The sequence below is a fragment of the Panicum virgatum genome, chromosome 8N (genome assembly GCF_016808335.1).
Source record: "Panicum virgatum strain AP13 chromosome 8N, P.virgatum_v5, whole genome shotgun sequence".
NCBI classification, from domain to species: domain Eukaryota; kingdom Viridiplantae; phylum Streptophyta; class Magnoliopsida; order Poales; family Poaceae; genus Panicum; species Panicum virgatum.
In genome coordinates, this window is record NC_053152.1 from 20348823 (window position 1) to 20369187 (window position 20365).

At 43.0% G+C, this 20365-nt stretch overlaps 1 protein-coding gene and 1 non-coding gene across 3 annotated transcripts; one reads left to right on the plus strand and one right to left on the minus strand.

Annotated features, from left to right (window-relative positions):
- The first annotated feature begins 4723 nt into the window (after nt 1-4723).
- Nucleotides 4724-4830, plus strand: LOC120687015. Its single transcript, XR_005680519.1, has one exon. It is a non-coding gene; the product is annotated as a small nucleolar RNA R71 (small nucleolar RNA).
- Nucleotides 4831-7846: 3016 nt separating this feature from the next.
- On the minus strand, nt 7847-13127 carry LOC120684412. Of its 2 annotated transcripts, none has more exons than XM_039966279.1 (13): nt 12444-13127; nt 12156-12266; nt 11842-12083; nt 10489-10692; nt 10311-10403; nt 10115-10207; nt 9679-10020; nt 9554-9601; nt 9424-9483; nt 8839-8931; nt 8662-8715; nt 8162-8563; nt 7847-8077 (listed from the first exon to the last, which is right to left on the minus strand). In XM_039966279.1, the coding sequence occupies exons 1-12, from the start codon at nt 12775-12777 to the stop codon at nt 8408-8410; spliced, it is 1830 nt and encodes a 609-aa protein (XP_039822213.1). In that variant the 5' UTR covers nt 12778-13127; the 3' UTR covers nt 7847-8077; nt 8162-8407. The 2 variants fall into 2 exon arrangements, with proteins under 2 accessions (XP_039822213.1, XP_039822212.1); XM_039966278.1 differs by having other exon boundaries at nt 8162-8569; nt 12444-13126.
- Nucleotides 13128-20365: the final 7238 nt, after the last annotated feature.

A 20365-nucleotide genomic window follows, 5' to 3' on the forward strand; every position in this document is an offset into this window, starting at 1 on the left:
TGTCCCTTCTTGTCACTTTGGCTGTGGGATTGCTCCCCACCTGATGACTTATGCATCTCAGTAGTGACTAAATGCTGCAATTCCAAACCCAAAGCCTGCTCCTCAATAGTACGGAAGTCAATGAGTGGAAAAGCTCCCAGCATGTGTCTGATTGATGGCCTAAGAACCCTGGCGAAACTGTATTGCCTTCTCCATATCATTATAGGCCACATGTGGAACAAAGCGAACTATCTGGTTGAAGCCCACTTCATACTCAGTCACTGTCTTTTTATCCTGCACATAATTATGCAAGTCCATCTTCATCTTATCAAGAAAAGTGGCAGGATAGAATCTCCGCTCAAACTGCCTCACAAAGGCATTGCCATGACATGAACCATACATAGCTGGGTGGGCTACCTGCACACCTTTCCACCAAATTTGAGCTTCCCCTTTAGCAGCTGTGTACAGAAGCGAACACGGTCTTGATAAACCACCTCAAACACATCCATCTTGTCCTCAACATAAGTTAGCCAATCCGCTGCCTGGACTGGGGTACCACTGCCATCAAAAGTGTCTAGATTCATACCCATCCACTGCATCAAGGATATGGCACTAACAGGAATAGGCATCTCAGGAGCACCAACATTTTGCCGAAGCAGCACCAACCCCAGCAATTGGGCCACTAGCAGTGGGAGCATCATTAGTGGAGCAGCACCATTAGCCGGAGCACCCTGCCCTCAAGTTCTGTATCTCATTCTGCATTGCCTGCATCATGGCTAGCAACTGTGCTGGACTAGGATCAGCCTGTGGCACCTGTTCAGGAGTGGGATTAGCATCTGCCGGCTGCCCACTAGCTCCAGAACGACCACGACCACGTCCACGACCACGACTACGCATAACAGGAGGCATAACTACAACCACCAACAATCAAATAGGCAAACACATCAAATTCATGTAATTGAAATCATAATCAAAAAATTCGAAATGAAAAACCAACATAATATATGCAAACCCATACCAAACCTACATGTGCAAGTGTGTCACATTTTATTGAGTAAAATTTTAACAACCACTATTAAGCCAAGGGTCTAAACCAAAAGCTCTTATATCAACTGTAACACCCTAGGCCACCGATTCCTAGGATGCCACTAAACTTTCTAACTAACGGCTGAATCTAGCAAGAGAGTTGAACAGCAACAACTTAAAATTAAAGCGATGCGGAAGCAGATAGAATAATGTTTAAACAAGAAGAAAAAAATATCTCTAACAAAACTCAACATTTAACTTTTACAGCACAAATAAAACAAGTGGAAATGTGAATAGTGGAATGTGCTGCTACTCCCCATCCCCTTCATGAAATGATTCAAAAACCTGGAAGGAGTAAAGCAAGGGTGAGATTTGAAATCTCAGCAAGCAATTTATTTTGAAAAGTTATTTAGATCACAAGTAGGTCAAGCATCAACAGATCTTAATGTTTGCTTCTCACGTATAAATACTCCAACGATCAAGTCAACTATAACATATAATATTGTGACAACTTTCATGAATGCAAATGCCATGACTTCTTTTACATCGCACCCCTCCTCGGGCAACGCACGATGTGTACCGGTACTATCGCAACCATAAGATTGCGATCTGCTTCAAATGCATAAAAATTAACTCTTTGATCCTAGTTTCAAACGATGCATATGAGTAGTCAAACGGATTGCATTCGGCGAGATCTTCGCATCCGTGGTCTCGGATTATTCATCCGACCAACGAATCAAAAAGTCAACCTTTGAGCTCTCTTCAAATACCTGGTCAACCATTTAATAAAATATGTATTCGAACTTGTAAAGCGTATTTTCATACTTCGGATTCCGGGTGTTACAGATCGTGACGGTCGGCGGATAGAGTCCACCAACATGTCATCCTGAGAGGCCGATGACGCTCGCGAACTCTGGGATCGGGATGACGAGCCCAGCTTCTTCACCTTGCCCTTGATATTCCCCCAGAGCGACATGACTCTTGCAAAAGATTAGTGCCAAGAAAATACAGGGAAAAATAAATCGGAGGGGTTAGTGGTTAGTCGTTCTTGTGGGGATCAATCCACCACAAACCGTTCTTCGTTCAGACCTTGATTTATTCAATGGGAAATATTTTTGTGATTTTCATTTTAAGAGAGGGTTACTACTAATTTTATTGGATTAGTGTTGAGCTAATCTCAGCACTACTACTATTTTTGTGGGGCTAGCACTTGAGTTACCTTACTTAATTAGCTCCTTAAAGCTTCATTAAGCAAGAAAACTCAGAGAAAGCAAGAGGGAATGTGTGCTCAGGAGAGTGACCTGCGTTCTCAGAGCGACGGTGCGATGAACGATGATGACATGGTGGCTTTTATAGAGGCGCACAGGGGCAGGGCCGGCCGGCCTATGGTGTGTCGGGCGGCACCTCCCTCGGCCTCCATTCCTCCACGTCGATGCCTAGGTGCTAGACCTGCAGGTGCTCATGCTCCGGTTCGTGATGACACCACAGGAGTGGTGGAGAGGCGCTGGGCGGCCATGATGAGGCCGGCCGGCCTACCCCCCTCTACATGATGAGTGCGGCCACTTTTCTTTGCTCCCACGAGCACTCATGTCCCTGGTTCCGGCTGCCCCCTAATCAAATGAGAGAGTGGGGCCGTCCAGCCTAGGTGGGGCCGGCCGGCCTACAATTCGATCATTTTTTTATATGCAATGATATTTGATGCAAACAAAAAATTTAAATTTTGATTCAAGAAAATTTAAACATGCCATGACTTGAAAAGAAAGAAAGGTTATGCAAGAAAATTAAACTATCCTATATGCAAATGCAAGAATGGATACGTACCATGGTTCTCATGGCGATAGCATGGATTTCAAGTCCGGAGCGGGACTCTCCATACTTTGGGTTTGGTTGTCATCGCCGGATGGAGTTCCAGACGAAGACACTTTCTCCGATATTCCTTCTTTGTGGCAGGTTTTGTTTTGATCGCTTTCGCCTCCGATTCCTCAAATTCACTGCGAAGGATTCGTCGTCTTGCGTTCCTGTTGTTGTGCACTCTAATCTCCTTGTCGATTCTCAGTCATTCCAAGAGCTCGGCAAGGATATCGATTGTGAGGGTTGATGGCTTCTCCTGCTCTTTCTCAGATTTCTTCTGGTTGAAAGCTTTGACCTGAGAACATTGTTCGACCTTCGGTCTGAAGGCGAACTTCTCCGTTTGCCCATTGATATTGAGCTGAATTTCTCCGGCTCCAAAATCAATGTGTGCATTTGCGGTACTCAAGAACGGTCTTCACAGAATGAGAGGCGTCTTGGCGTCGACTTCCATGTCGAGGACGACGAAATCAACAGGAATAAAAAAGTTCCGGATTTTTACCGGGATGTTCTCTGCAATTCCCGCGGGGTAACGAACCGTTTGGTCCACTAGCTGCAAGCACATAGCAGTAGGGGCAAGCTCATGATAATTTAGTTTATCGTAAACTACCTTAGGCATGACACTGACGCTTGCTCCCAGATCGCAAAGAGCATGAGAAAAGTGTTGGCTCCCGATTGAACATGTAATTGTGGGGCATCCTGGATCTTTCTTCTTCTCCAGGAGAGGATTGAGTATAGCTGCGCTACACTCCTCTGTGAGTTGCACGACCTCGGTGGTGGGCAAGTTTCTCTTGTTACCAAGTATATCCTTGATGTACTTGGCATAGGTTGGGACCTGAATAGCATAAAGAAGTAGTATATTGACATATAACTTCTTTATTACCTCGACGAACTTGCCAATATGCTTGTCGGCCACCGGCTTCCTTATCCGTTCCGGAAACGATAAGGCAGTAGTGTCATGAAACTCCCGTGAAGTTCTGGGGGGTTCCACGGTTTCCTCCTGGGCAGCAGTTGTGTTGGACTCTTTCGGCCTCCTCCTGATCTTCGTCTGCAGTAGAGGTATTGCTGGCAGGTACGACTTTCCGCTGAGATCCTGCATCTTTAGAATATGGTGGTTCTTGCATGGACTTACCTGTCCGCGTAGTTACCGCACTAGCATTCTCCTTAGGAGAAACTTCTGGTTGCCTAGGAAGTTTTCCCGAGTTATTGTTAGGACAAGATGAGGCCAGTGTAGCAACCTGAGTTTCTATCATTTTATTGAAGCTCAACTGGTTTTTAATAACAAAATTTATGCCCTCTAGTTGTCCGGCCAAAGATTCCAAGATTTTATCATTAGCAAGAAATTTCTTACTAATGTTATCATTAATCTATTTTTGGCCATAAACTAGGTCCTTTAGAGTAGCTTGAAAATTGTTATTAAAGTTCTTACCTTGCTGTTGACTGCAGAGGAGGTTGGGCTTGGAATTCCAACCCTGCTGAGGACGGAAGCCAGAGTTGTTGGAGTTGTTCGCTCCAACGAAGTGAGCTTCCTCCAGAGTAATCGGGAAAGAGTTTCCCGTGTGTCCAGTTTCTCCACAAGTCTCGCATGTCATGCGAGAATCCGTAACCTGGTTGGCCTCCTGGTACGGAGACTCCAGCTTCTTCATGAGAAGGTCCATCTTGGCAGCAAGCATATCAACACTGTCGATATGATGAATTCCCTTGCTGGGCTGTTGCTGCCTTTCACCTTTCCAACTATGGTTGGAAGCAATCTTCTCTACCAGTGCTTTTGCTGCGTTGACGCTGAGCGAAAGGATCTCTGTATTCGATGTGGTTCTGGGCTGGCATGTTCAGGCCATGGAAGAATCTCTGTATGATCAGCCATTCTTCCATGCCGTGGTGGGGGCATGCTACAATGTACTCTTGGAATCTCTCCCAAGCTTTCGGAATAGCTTCATCCGGCAGCTGCTGAAATCCAGAGATTTTGCTCCGGAGGGCGTTGGTCTTGCCCACCGGGAAGTATTTCGTCAGGAATGCATTGGAGCAGGCATCCCATGTGGTGATAAAACAGTAAAGTTTTTCATTCAATTATATGATAACTTTAGCCAATTGCTTCCCCGGCAACGGCGCCAGAAATACTTGTTGGTGTCTCTTATACTCAATCTGAATAGGTATTCTGCAAGCGCACAGAATTCACCGATGTAGAACTTCACCTTGGAGTATTCCGGGGTATCATGAAATCCTCAGGGAAGCACTATGGTAAAGTGTATCATAAATTGTAGTGGCAACCTTTAATGAGTTTATCAACCGACTAATTCAGCAGGGGTAAGCCAGATAACGGGTAGGATAAATGGCCAGTCTATGACCGTTTGACACACAGGAGATTCTATGCTTTAGAGAGGTAGCAGCTGGGAAGACAACGAGTGAGAAAGGACTCCTGAAACACTTCTAAACTACTGATCTAGCCTCACTAGAACTAATCTAAGCTTCTATCTTGATGTCGGAACCAGGGGCTTACTTCGGTGGCCTAAGAGAAGGGCTCAGACAGGGATGAGAGGGGAGCCCGACGTCCTTCGGCAACTACTTCTATGAAAACACCCGAACGTGGTGGACTACGAGGGACATACAAGGCTATCACCGCTTGCCGCCTACTACTGCGGTGCCGTGGGGTGGAACACACTTCCTAGCTAGCACTGAGTCAGACATATACTAGTATTTGGAAAGATAAATAACTTGCGGGAAGTAAAGCCGACTCAAGTAAATAAAGAAGATTACTTATATTAAAATAGTCAAAGGAAAAGATACAAGAGCTTATACCGAGCTCCGATGATGACTCCGGATCCCCGAGACAAGCTCGACTCGACTCTAACTCCCAACTACTAACCTACTCTAGTCTTGAGAAGAGAGAATTGCTCCTTTGAGTGTGTGTCTACAAGTGAGGGGGAGAGTGCTATTTATAGGCTTCCAAGGTCGGTAGAAGGGCCCGTAATTTAGGTAGCGCCCGATGTACGCAACTGTAGAGGCGGTGCTTAACTTCCACGCGAAGCCGGGAGATGAGTCTCTGCAAGGTGGGGCTGAGCGGCCCTCCCTAGGCCGGCCAGCCTAGGGGTGTGCCATCTGGCCACCGACCTCCCGTGGACAGCTCCAGATCTCTCCTGGACGTCGGTTCTTTAGGTGGTTTCCTCATATGCTTCCTTCTTGGGCCGGGCGGCCTGCCTCCAGAGCCCCTCGGCCCTTAGTTTCGCCGATGTTGCACATAAACACTCCACATTGCCTCTGGAATGGGTGGTTTCTCAATTTGACGATCTTGGCATTGGCATGTGAGCCTTTGGGTTGAACCTTGTGCCTTCCGGGTCTACCGATAGGATATGAGATGTTCGCCTTGTTTTGGAACCTTATGAATGTGTCACATTGCTCCAATAAGAATATTGGACCCATGTATGTGGAGGTGTCAGGCCGGTTGGCACGGAATGTGCCGGGCGGCCAAGATTTTCTCTGATTTCGACCATATTTGGGCAGTGGACTCCTGCAAGCACAACTCATCCAAAACTTGTGGAACTTATTAGAATTAAATAAAATATATATGGAACATGGTACAAAAATTCAATTTATTTCCGAGAAGTTGACAATCAAAATGTGATATAATGGCTGTCAACACTATCCACAATACGGTCATATATACAAGTAAACCACATGAACTGTCTACACTCATTCTAAAAATTTCTACTATCCGCATACTCATCTCAATCTAAAAATAAAAAATATACTACACTCATTTATAATATATAGCCATTAATAAGAGTAAAATCACATCAACTCTTTTGATCAACTAAAACAAGTATATTACACTCCTTTGGATCAACTAAAACAAGTAAATCACACCTACATATGCAATCTAAATGAGCAAGAAATGAACTACACATTTTCTCTATTTCTAAAGCATGAAATGAGCTACCCAAGCAATGAAAGAAGAGAGAAACAAGCCCCAAACCTTTAGCGTTGATGGATGGACGGGGGAATCAAAGATCTTCACAAATGTGGTCAGTAAATGAGCAAGAACTCCCCTCGCCCGACCCAAGAACAGCAAGAACAAGTGAGCTGAATGGCTCGGGCGGGAGGAGGGGCAATGGGATAAGGGGGCCAAGGACATTTGTCCCGGTTGGAGGCACAAACCCGGACCAAAGGACCCCCTTTTGTCCCGGTTGGTGGCTCCAACTGGGACCAATGGGCCGAGGGGACGTTGTCCCGGTTGGAGCCACCAACTGAGACAAAAGGGTGGGCCTTTGATCCCGGTTGGTGCCTCCAACCGGAACCAAAGGCCCCTGTCCCCACCCCCGCTCGCCTGACTAGCCGTTGGACCCGGGATAAAAGACACCTTTGGTCCCGGGCCCAAAAGCAGCCGGGACAAATGGCTTGGATCAAAGGTCTGTTCTGTAGTAGTGATTACAATGAAACTATATCATTGAATTATTGTCTTATATGATACTCTATATTATACATTATAAAATATTTGCTGCCCGTAGCAACGGACAGACATGGATCTAGTCATAATCACTACTACAGAAACAGAGTTTTAGTAACACCGACTTGTGTTACTATAGCTCAATTAATGTGTTACTAGATCTCCTAGTAACATATCCTATTAGTGTTACAATATCCAATGTTACTACTATCTGATCTATTGGAACACAAAACATGTGTTCTTTTATATCTAGAAAAGTGTTACTACTTTGTAACATAATTTGTTATCTATTGGAACATTTGTTAGTGTTACAATAATTATGTATTGTAACATATTTTTTTATCTGTAGTAACACTTTTCGTTGTGCTAGTATCACACTATGAGGATACCGTTTGGAATTTTAGGAACACGTGGTTTGTAACACATGCTTTACCTATTGTAACACATTTAAAATTTCAATTAAATAACAATTATTCATATGCAAACTAACTATAGCCTAAATATATATTTTGGAGGGAACATAACACACTGCACAATCACTCAAATCATGAATTTCAGTAGCAACAGAAAGTTGCATTGATTGTAGGAATGTAACATAGTCTTTGTTCACATAATGTAAAGTATATTTACACAATGATATGATTAAGAAGAGAAAATGTTTACAAATGTGCGCTACAGCAAATGAAATGCAAAAAATAAACAATATTCTTGAAATTCTTGTCTTCACGGTCCATGCGTGTGTGTATATCCAAGTACATATATTCATCCATTGATCATTTCAACCTGCATAGAGAATGAGTGTTGTACAAATGATCATTACAAGCTTCAGAGAGAAATTATATATGTAGAAAGCTAGTTGCAACATACACAAATCAAAGGCCAAGCAATCGGTGCTCCTTTGGCATGAGCATCACCAATTTTCTTGTATCCACTTGTGGGCCTTACTAATGGCTCATCTTGTATAATAGGATGATTGATACGCACTTTGTAGAATTGCTTTCCTATCTCAACTCCACCAACATTTGCTTTTGGATTAGAGCTCAAAATGGTTGCATAAGCCACAATTGCCTTATTTGGATAACTCGCAGACTTAAGTATTACTGTGGTTCCATCCTAAATTGAATTGACGTAGTCATCAATAATCATTAGTTGAGTAAAGATAAAGATAATCCAATCAGAATGAACATTATGTTTGTTTACCTTAATTCTCTGAGGTCGTGTATATTTGGAACACTTCTGTCCTGTAGGTTTATCTTGGAGTGCTCCTTGCTGGTCCTTTATCATTTGATATTAGGTACAGAATCATGCCAAGTTTTGGATACATATTTTGCATGGATAACTCATAAAGAAGTGTAATTCTTATGTACCTTTCTTTTCCTATTTATTCTACCATCACTTGAAGGATGTGTACGCACACCAACCTGAAATCAAAGTGAACATTTGTATATTTACATAAAGTTACGGAGTGCAATAATATTATTGAATGGATGTAACATTGCCTAGCTAATATAACACATATAAATGATTTGGCCTGAATAGCATACCTCTTTTTGTCTAAAATCATTAGTAGAGCATTGTGGGGATGATGGATGTGCTTCCTGATCTGAGAACTCTATGTGATTTGCATCACCTTGACACTGGATCCAACAAAAACACATATGAATTTAAGACACTAGATAAAAATTTCAAAATATAATCAGCTAATACTAGGCGTGAAAGCGAAGAAGGCTCACATGTAGCACATGATCTCACACATAAAGAACACACACGTACACACTGGTTTTGGTGCTACAAATGCTTGCTGCCTTTTCTGACTTATTTTCCTCCTATTTGATCCCAGCAGTACACTTAGCCTAGGACAATCATCTAATAGCTACAGCCATTACTACTTTGATTTGGCTATTATTCTCACTAACTAGCAGCTGGGAATCAGCTACTAAAGACTCAGCTCTTAGACTCTAAACCTGGACAGTTTCATGAACGCACAGGATTGTTGCTAACAAGGTGTTGCTAAGTGACAAGCAACAACTTGATAACCATTTTTTTACACAACTGGATCACCAATTCATGTATGTACACGTATGTAGAAAAGATGAAAGGTATTTGCATTAGGAGTGATATTTAGTTACCAATTCATCCCTCTGTTGAGAGACAATATCTACATTGTGTGGTTCTGCACATTGAACTCTCTGCAATTTCAAAACAACATTATAGCCCAGAGATACATTTATGTTCAAACATGAAAATAAAAAAAAGTACCTTTCTGTTGGAAGAAACTACCTGATTCTGAAATTTGTTATGGTCATCCTGAAAATGATCAACCAATTCACAAAGTAAATTTGAGATAAATTTTGAAGCATAGTGTCAGTAAAAGACATTTGTACCTTTGTCGATTCTTCCCTTTCATGGTGCATATTCTTGTTTATAAGTTCATCAATTACTTTATCTTGTCTTCTTGAACGCTCCTTGAGTTGCTTTATTTCCTCCAACATATGAGTCTCTACATCAGATGATGAACCATGCAGTGTAGCTATATTAATATCCTTGAAATGACGTGTTGTTCCGCCATAAACTTGTTTAGGAATTGGAAGCAATCCCATTCCATGTACTTGTCCAGGTTTCTCCTCTCCCAATACTTGATGCAATGCATCTCCTTCCCATGCAACTCTTCCCTCACTATTCTGTGCTAATTCTGGTTGCTTTTCAATTAGATTTTCCAACTGAACCTATAATAGAAAAAGAACAAAACTAATGATAAGTAAAGTAAGAACAGGATGTTTACAGACCTGATATTCACTTCATTGTGTGTATATATCATACCGTAGGCTGATTTGTTTCCTTCGCCATTTTCCTGTGAATTGCTAAGTAAACCATTGCTCTATGTGGTTTCCTTTTTGCAGGATCAGCTTGTCTCTAGACAAAATTCCAATACCAGAATGATGAGAAAAAAATAGATGACACATTTTTCTCAAACGAAGGCCTCAAACTAATAGCTTTATTGGAAAAAGGGGCTCACCAAGTCCTCGGACCAACGCGCATAACTCTTTGTACCCGCTGTATGTGTTGTCTTCTTCATTTCACGACTTAATTTGTTCCTCTCACTAAGGGCCTATAGTACATACAACAAATTAATAGATATTCTTTGGGTTTCTAAACAAAAGAGAATGGTAGAAATATTGATGCATATTACTGACCTTTCCTTCTGCTGACTTCCAATATTTTACTAGGGCTTTCCATTGATCTTCATCAATATCATCTGGACAGAGCTTGTACAAAGCTGTCCTTTTCTTCTTTTGATTATATAGCTTACTTTTTAGTGTTGCCTTGTACTTTCTCCAATCTCTACCGATTGACTTCAGTATCCACTTCTCACATGAGCGTGGATACAAGAACTTGGTCTAAAATCAGATAGGCATTGTTTGGATGTAGATATTGAAGCCTGGAATTCGGAATTGGCATTGAGTTCATCCAATATCAGTTGTTTGGCTGGTCCTGGAATTAGCATTGGAATTCGACATCAATACCAAGCGGTATTCACTGCACCTGCATCCCCTTCATCTCAATACCGAGCCACTCCCCTCGGTTTTGCGCTGAATCGGTCTCTTCCGCGATTCCCCACTCGCGGGCTCAACTCCCTCGCTCCCTCCATCAGATGCGGTGGCGGCCCGACCCCTGTCACCCGCGCCGCCCCTCCCCTCCCCCTCCCCCGGTGAATCGCGCCGCCCCTCCTCTCCCCTGCCTCCTCCACCGGCGAACCGCGTTGTCCCTCCTCTCCCCTGCCTTCTCCGCCGGCAAACCACGCCGTCTCTCCCCTGCATCCTCCGCTCCTCCGCTGGTGAATTGCGCCACCCCTCCTCTCCCCGACCTCCTCCGCCGGCGAACCGCGCCACCCCCTCCTTTTCCCCCTCCACCGGCGAACTGTGCCACCCCTCCTCTCTTCCGCCTCCTCCGCCGGCGAACTGTGCCACCCCTACCCTCCCCTGCCTCCTCCATGGAGAGCCGCGCCGCCTCCTCCCCTCCCTCTCCGCTGGATAGCTGCGCGCGCCACCTTCCCTCGCTCTCCGCTGGAGAGCCGCGTCGCCCACCTCCCTTCCTCCTCCTCTGGACCCCTCCCTCTGGGTGCAGCTCCCCTTCCAATGGCCGCGCCGCTCCCCTCTCCATGGCCGGCGTCCTCTCCTCTTCAACACAGGAGAATGGGGCGCTCGAGGCAACGGCTGCGCGGAGCAGGAAGGGGCACATCGGCTGCACACGGAGGAGAATGATGTACCAATTCTCAATTTGACGGTATGGACATCCAAACACGAATTGGTATTTGCTATCTCATCGAATTCCATCTTACAATTTCATCTCCATCCAAACAATAGCTTTGGTATTCGGCCCAATACCAAAGCTGGTCTTATTTGGTATTGAGCTCAATTCAATACCAAGGCTTCCAATGTCTGCATCCAAACGGAGCCATAGAGGTATTGAGTAAATTTAATTATTTGGCTGGTAGTGACTGTACTTGGAGCTCATCATATCATAATATCTTTAAAAACTTAGCATACCTGAATGCATTGAAATATGGTTTCAGCATTATCATTCTTTACCTTTCTCCAATCTTTGATATGTAAAGGACAATAACCACCGTTTCGTGATATAGTGCCTAAAAATTGCCCTAATAGACCACCTTCTTTCCCAATAGGTTGCCCAAGCTGGTTACATTTCACTAATATTCGGTTTTCCTCTGGTAAATCCCAAACATGCGCCAAAACGGTTCCCTTTCGCTTGGTTACTTTATTATCATCACCTTTGAAAACAGGGTTACATTAATACTCCCAGATACATCTATATTTGATTAGTATTCCAAACAAATCTGTACCTGGTGTTTCTTGGACGTCATCATCATCAAGCTGGTGGTCAGCCTCATTGGCATATTGTTCTTTGGATTGAATTATATTCAGCTGCTGCTTTTTCTTTCTGCCACTTTTCTCTATGAACAGATGTTGGAAAAGTAGAAACATATTCAGAGTCATATAATGCCTATGAACAGATGAGATGTAACTTCTCTTGGATGATTTATTGATATAACTACTATTCGGACAATATATAAAATTTTCCTGGATGCTGAAACATATACAGAAAAGAGCGAATTGTGACTTCATGGTACCTTTAGCTTTATTCGCTGCAGATTTGGATGGTTCTTTGTTGGACTTGGTCGGTGCTATGGTGGCTATTCTCTGCCTTGTCACAAACAAGCTAACATTCTTCTTGCTCTCGTTTTCTTCAAGCATTTTCATCACATCTGTATCCCCTTGTAGTGCAACCAAATTATCTTTTTTCTTGTAGTATAGATAGTCAATTGATGTATACCCATATTCCTCGATCAACTCAATCAAGTTGAAGAAGCATATCTCATCTCTGTCCATTTCCCTTTGTACATTTTCCTGTCCTGGAGCTGCCCCCTCGCATACCAGATTTAGGGTCCAAATATCCTCAGCCATGGCAGCACAATCTTATTAAAATTGAGCACCAAGAGAAAATATATATGGTCAGCAAGGGTTCAATCACTTGGTACCTTTTGAGATATATACTGAGTTATAGGTGGGTAAAATGCAATGCTCGCTAACTGGGAAAAAAAATCAAGATCCCATGATTCAGACCTAAATTATTTAATAATGAGTGGCCTATTTGTAACCGTAGGCATCCAAAATAAACGACACATGTTGCATCTCCAATTCAATGTCACCATCATAATCAGTATACACTAAACATTGGCAGCAAAAGTCCTTCAGATTTAGTATCAAAATAAGATTAGGTGATGCTGACCATAATTTCAGAATCAGATATCATCAACAATGTTAGATTCAGAAGGCAACTAAAGGTGCATTGTGCAAGGATACCAAAGTAACTCCCAAAATCAATGAATCGCCTACTTAATTCCAGACCAAGATGTACCAAAATCGAGCCGATCTGGAGCAGTAGGGTCAGAAGCGCGGGAAGAGACAGTGCCTGTACTGAAACTACCGAATGGAGGAGGTTTGAGTGAGGATAATCTTGGAGGAATCCTGGAAATGGAGGCGAGCTGGGAGTAGAAGGGAGGGTGGGGGTCGAAGGGGAGATATAACTGAACTGCCCAGTTTGCGGGTCAAATTGTTGCGAGGTGGGCTGTGTTCACGGTAGGGGTGGGAAATTTTGGTGGGAAACCAGTCACGGGCTAAAAAAAATGCGGCAAACTAATCCTGCCAAAAAAATTGGCGGGGAACTAATTGAATCAAGGATAACTGGATGGAAAAGAAATCTGTGAGCCAAAAAAACAATGATTCTAGAAAAATACAAGGTAGTGTAAGAAACTTCATAATAGTACTAATGTGACTAGTGATGGTAATATTATTTTTTTCTTTTTGGTGATTTTCTTTTTTTTCTCTATTTTTCCATAGGCCGTGGGAAACACTTGCAATTTGGATGGAAGTTGACCAAAAGTCAAATGTGGATCTTTGAATTTGGAAAAGTTTGAACAGAATATGAGATGTTCGGTTTGAAGCATTTGAAACTTAGTGGCACCAAGTTTGGAAGCAATCCTAGCTTATAAGCCTCTCAATTAAATTATTGAAGTTGACGATTAAGAAATGAAAGTCTGAAACTCTGACGGACAAAGTTGAAGGATCAATTTTCTAACTTGGTCTTTGAGAAAAGATTTCTTATGTAACCTTTGGGAGATTTGGGAGTGTGAGTAAACTTTAATCTATATGAACTATCATGGTCAAGTGGTTTGACAGGAAGGAGAGAAAATTTTAAGTTTCTGGAAGATCATAGTTGAGTTCGGCACTGTCAGTTTAACTGACAATACTGAATGGCAATTGCCAATTCAGTTTTAAGAACAGGGTGAAATGGTCACCTTTAGTCTGAAATTTTTGGAAGAATCTACATGTAGGAGAGGGGTTTATATATGCAAAATGGAATCCTTGTTATATGGTTAACAAGATACAGTGGTGGTTGAGTAGAATAAATTAGATTTAAATGGTTAAAATAAGGATCAAGTTGGAGCATCAGGCTGAAATTGGAAGGTTCTGACGAAACTGAATGGATGAGTCCATTCCGTTCCCAGGTTCAGAGTTTGGGCTGGATGGGGAGCTAGAAATCAGGTCGACTTTTGACCAAGTTTATTTTGCATTGTTTATTTTGCAGGGGGCAATCACAGATGACACAGATGATGTTATTGCTGATTTCTAATTGTATGGACATACAGTTTTCATTTCACTCTTTTGTGTCAAATGGCAATCATTTTGTTTGGTTTATTTGGTTCTTGTTCAGGCTTGTAACTCTGATGTTCGTTCCTGGATTCTACATGTCTGAATTCAGAACATAAGCTGGTGGGAGATGTTGATCAGGTTTCATGTACCCATTTGTGGGAATTACCTCAAGTATACCCTTCTGGAATTACAGATTTTATCTTTGCATGCTGTCCGACCATAAATAAGTGCCCTGCATTTGATTTCCTGGTGAAAGGATTTCCCCTTCATGCTGTCATTTGCTACCTTGTATGTACAGCTTTTGTGTCCTATTTGATAGTGTGCTATGCTCAAAACTAAAGTTAGCCATTGTCTCCTTTATTATTGGTCTCGTTTAATTGCAATCATTTTCAGGGGTAGTGCCAGGTTCGTTGGAAAACAAAATTCTTTTTTTCTACATGAGAAAATAACGTCCTGTTGCTGTCTTTGCAACTGTACTAGCATATGCCATTTTTCAGGGGTGTTATCTGCTAAAAATGTTTAGGTTTCATACTGAAATTGATCTTTGCATCATTTGACACCCGATTCATGTGGACTAAAATGCCGTCAGTTTCTTTAATATTTCGAAGTCATGAGTACAAAACCAACGCATGAGTGAGTGGCAAAACAACAGGTACATTAATGCTAATCAAAGCCACCTTGCATGAATTTAGCATTAGTGGCATTTAGACAACCTTCCAATGTTGCTCGCTTTGCAAACAAGCAGCTGGGCTGATTGTTCAGCAAAATTATAAAAAATTGTTTGCAAATCATTTGATCAGACAAGACTTTAAAATTCAGCTACGTGCAGGAAAAGAACCACAGTTATCTGAAAACTGAATATTCTGACGACATATTGAAAGAACAGCACAGTATTCGGCGAATCACTTCAGATATCCATCCAAGTTTGACATGGAGACTAAATTCTATGTTACTAACATGGTGCGTAGCAAGGAAATACAGAAGACTGCACAATCACAGTATCTGAATGTTCTCGCCCTCTTGCCGCGCCGCCGGTGGCCATACGTGCTTGCGCTGGGCAGCCGGCCGGCCGCGCCTCTGCTGTAGGGGGCCAACGCTGCTGCTGGCACTGGGCACCCCGCCGTCCGCGCAGCCGCCGGAGGTGCCCACGCGGCTGCGCCCACTGGGCGGCCTGCTGTCCGCGACGCCGCCTCTGGCGGGGTGCGTGCCAGGCCACCGCGGCGGTCCTCGTGGAGGAGATGGAGCGGCTGCGACAGGGAACGAGGGATGAGGCTGGGCGGCGAGGAATCCGGCGGCGAGAGTCCGGCGTGCGGCGGCCGGCGGGGACTCCCGGTCCTGTTCGCCCCAATCGCGCGTTTCCTTCTCCTGTGGCCCGAGCCGAGCCTTAGGCAGGAGAGCCGAGCTAGATAGACTTGGGAGCACATGGCGAGCCAATCTGGGAGCATCGTAGGATCCCTGTTGGACGTCCGATATCACGCGACCGCAGGTTGAAGCAGTGCCGCCGCTCGCCCCTGCCCCGAGGAGCTGCTCGCGCCGCGCGCCGCCCGCCGCCCGCCGCCATCCCGGGTCCCCACTCGCGCCGCTCGCCCCTGCCCCGAGTAGCTGCCGCGCCGAGCCCCAGCACCGGCGTCCCCGTATCCCAGGCTCCCAGTCACAGGCCGACGGATCGTTCACTGTAAGCACAATATCTTAACCAAATAGTAGATCTACTCAATTCATCGACGAAGATAATACACCATTCTCTTTGAAATGCGAGAGTGAACCTTTCATGTAATGCCTGTTCAAAATTCCTTGAATGTCCTGTCATCGGTCTTGTTATCGCTTTAGTCTTACCTAATTATTTACTGCTCATCGCTATTTGCATGTCTCTCCACAAAAAGTAAGGTAACACTAGATGCATTTTTTCTTTTCTTGATTTCTTTTGCAAAATGTGCATAGTAGAAGTACTACATTAGACTGGATATAATAGAAGACTCAAGTTGATCTTGTTATCTGGTTCAGACTCAGCTACTTTTTACTGCGGCATAATTCAAGTACTTGTTTCATGTTACTTGTGGATTGTTCACCATCTGACACACATGCACAAATTAAATACAAGTGAGAATAAAATTTTTACTAGTTTTAAAATGTTGATAAGCACATCTGCTGATTATTTACTACCATGTAAGTTAGGGGAAAGTATCCTAATCATATTCATACTACTTGAGACGTAGTCTAGATCAGGAATTCATACTCCACTGACTCAATAGTAATGTTTTGTAGTTGATGATTCTAGTAGTAATTTTCCATTCTTCGGTTTTCCCTGCATACGAGAAACGTGAAGCATGTAAATGTTAACTCTTGGATCTCTAAATTAATTAGTGCCTCAAATCGGAAATCACTATTACAAATGGAAATTCAGTGCTTCATAATAATTTCAGGCTGTGAAATTTCAGAAGCAGAGCTTATGGACTTAAGAGAAATTAAGAAGTTGTTGCTTTCTGAAAGACCAAGTGATGACTATATAGCTGGGGTAGAAGGTTTTCTCAAGTTTGCATATAGGGAGAAGAAGCCCGATGCGAAGATTCGATGTCCATGTCTCAATTGTGTTAACAGGATGCTACAAAAGAAGGATACAGTGTATGATCACTTACTGTGCAACGGAATGCTGCGTGGATACACCATATGGGGTTGCCATGGGGAAACAGCATCATATATCTCTGCAAACAAAGATTCAGAGTCACAACTTCCAAATCTAAACCATAATATGCGCCAGGTACTCCAGGAAGCATTTGGATATGTTGACCATGGACTAAACACAAATGAACATGATGTTGCATGTTCTTCTAAAGCTGGACTAGATGCAGATTCACAAGCTTTCTTTGATTTGCTTACAGATGCTGATCAACCTTTATGGGAAGGTTGTGAATTATCAAAACTAACTTTCTTAGTCCTCTTGTTCCATGTGAAGTCCATCAACAAGTGGAGCAATAAATCATTAGATGATTTGCTTGGAATTTTACAGCTTGCTCTGCCAAATGGTGCTAATATACCAAAAACATTTGCAGAGGCTCGGAAGATCATTGCAAAGCTTGGTCTTAGGTATGAGAAAATTCTTGTGTGCCCAAATAATTGTCAGCTTTACCGAAAGGATAAGAAAGATCATGATTTCTGTTCAAAATGTGGGGCTTCAAGGTGGAAAAATAAAGCAGACAACACAGCCTTAACAAAGAAGGAAAGAAGAAAGGCAATCCCAAATAAGGTACTGCGCTACTTTCCAATCAAACCTAGGCTTAAAAGGCTTTTTATGCACAAAGAAACAGCTAGGTTAACTAGATGGCATGATGAGGAGCGTACAAAGGATGGGGCATTGCGCCATCCTGCTGATTCAGATGTTTGGAAAGCTATTGATACTCAATATCCTGACTTTGCATTAGATTCTCGGAACATGAGATTTGCAATAGCTAGTGATGGGTTTAACCCATTTGGGAAGTGTAATTCAACCCACAGTTGTGTGGCCTGTTGTCTTGGTGCCCTATAACTTTCCTCCATGGTTATGCATGAAAGCTTCTTCTCTCATGCTTACATTAACAATTCCTGGTTACCCTGGAAAGGACTTTCATACATTTATGCAACCAGTTTATGATGACCTAAATGAGCTTTTTGAATATGGTATGCCTACATATGATGCATATCGAGATGAGGTGTTCCAACTTCATGCTGTATTATTATATACAGTGAGTGACTATCCTGGGGCTGGGATATTGGTACAGTTTAGTACCAATAGCCAGTTGGGTTGCCTTTCTTGTGAAGAAGAAACAAGTTACAAACGGTTGAAGTACAAGCAATGTTACATGGGGGCATCGACGATTCTTGCCTGATGGCCATGAGTTTCGATATGATGCGGATTCTTTTGATGGAACTAAAGAGCATAGATCAAAACCAGTACCCTATTCTGGAGAAGCTATTTTGGAAAAGATAAAATCAATTTCTGACTTTGAAAAGTCAAAAACATGGAAGGGTGTTGGTGGCCTTTTTTGTTTGTCTTACTGGAAGTATAATTTGCTTCGGCACAACCTTGACTTTATGCATATTGAGAAGAATGTTTGTGAAAATACATATGGCACACTTTTAGAAATAGAGGGAAAATCAAAGGACAATCTACAGGCACGAAAAGACTTGCAAGAAATGAACATCCGTCCAGATCTACACCCACAAAGAAGGGCTAATGATAAGTACTACTTGCCTCCAGCTTTGTATAACATGTCTAAAGAGGAGAAGCAACAGTTCTGTAAGGTCCTTCATGATATAAAAGTTCCAGACGGTTATTCTAGTAACATCTCTAGATGTGTAAATGTTGCTCAAGCAAAAATTACAGGCCTAAAAAGTCATGATTGTCATATACTAATGCAACAACTTATGCTTGTTGCTTTGCGAGGTCTTCTCCCCGATGATGTTACATCCGCCTTATTTGATCTATGCGGATATTTTAGAGAATTAAATGCAAAAGTGCTCTACAAAGATGAACTTGAGAAGTTAGAAGATAGAATTGTAATGACATTATGTCGAATGGAGATGATATTTCCACCTGGATTTTTTACTATGATGGTTCATCTTGTCGAGGGCTATAAATTAGCGAAGAGGGTTGCAAAGCGAGCTATGAGTGTAGCAAAGGGTAAGGCGTATGATGACATGTATCAGCGACTAGGCACGAAAAAAGGGGAGAAGGACATTTATAGGATGGCTAGGATCCGCGAGCGGAAGACAAGGGACATCAACCAAATCAAATGCATTAAGAATGGGACAGATCGACTGCTAGTGAAGGATGAGGAGATCATGGATAGATGGAGAGAGTACTTCGACAAGTTGTTTAATGGGGAGAGTGAGGGCCCTACCCTTGAGTTAGATGACTCTTTTGACGATACCAACATATGTTTTGTGAGGAGAATTCAGGAGGTAGAGATCAGGGAGGCTTTGAAGAGGATGAAGGGAGGTAAAGCGATGGGCCCTGATGGTATCCCCATTGAGGTGTGGAGATGCTTAGGAGATAGAGCAATAGTATGGTTAACTAAGCTTTTTAATCTCATTTTTCGGTCAAACAAGATGCCAAAAGAATGGAGGAGAATTATATTAGTACCTATCTTCAAAAACAAGGGCGATGTTCAAAGTTGTACTAACTACCGTGGGATTAAGCTGATGAGCCATACGATGAAGCTTTGGGAGAGGGTTATCGAGCATCACCTAAGAAGAGTGACAAGTGTGACCCAAAACCAATTTGGGTTCATGCCTGGAAGGTCAACCATGGAGGCGATTTTCTTAATACGACAATTGATGGAGAGATATAGGGAGCAGAAGGACTTGCACATGGTCTTCATTGACCTTGAGAAGGCATATGACAAAGTACCGAGAAATGTCATGTGGTGGGCCTTAGAGAAGCACAAAGTCCCAACTAAGTACATTACCCTCATTAAGGATATGTACAAGGATGCGACGATGTTTGTCCGGACATGTGATGGCAACACCACTGACTTTTCTATTAATATAGGCCTACACCAGGGGTCAGCATTGAGCCCTTATTTATTTGCTTTAGTGATGGATGAGGTCACAAGGGATATACAAGGTGAGATCCCTTGGTGTATGCTCTTTGCTGATGATGCGGTGCTAGTTGACGAGAGTAGGGCAAGGGTTAATAGGAAGTTAGAGCTGTGGAGACGCACGTTAGAGTCGAAAGGGTTCAGACTTAGTAGGACCAAGACCGAGTACATGATGTGCGATTTCAGCGCGACTAGGCATGAGGGGGAGACGTTAGTCTAGATGGGCAAGTGGTGGTCCAGAAGGATACTTTTCGGTATTTAGGATC

Coding starts and splice junctions, on each gene's coding strand:
- LOC120684412 (XM_039966278.1), bottom strand. CDS start 12,777: ATGGCTGAGGATATTTGGACCCTAAATCTGGTATGCGAGGGGGCAGCT. Junction 10,404..10,488: donor GGAAGTCAGCAGAAGGAAAG/GTCAGTAATATG, acceptor TATGTACTATAG/GCCCTTAGTGAGAGGAACAA. Junction 10,208..10,310: donor CGCGTTGGTCCGAGGACTTG/GTGAGCCCCTTT, acceptor AATTTTGTCTAG/AGACAAGCTGATCCTGCAAA.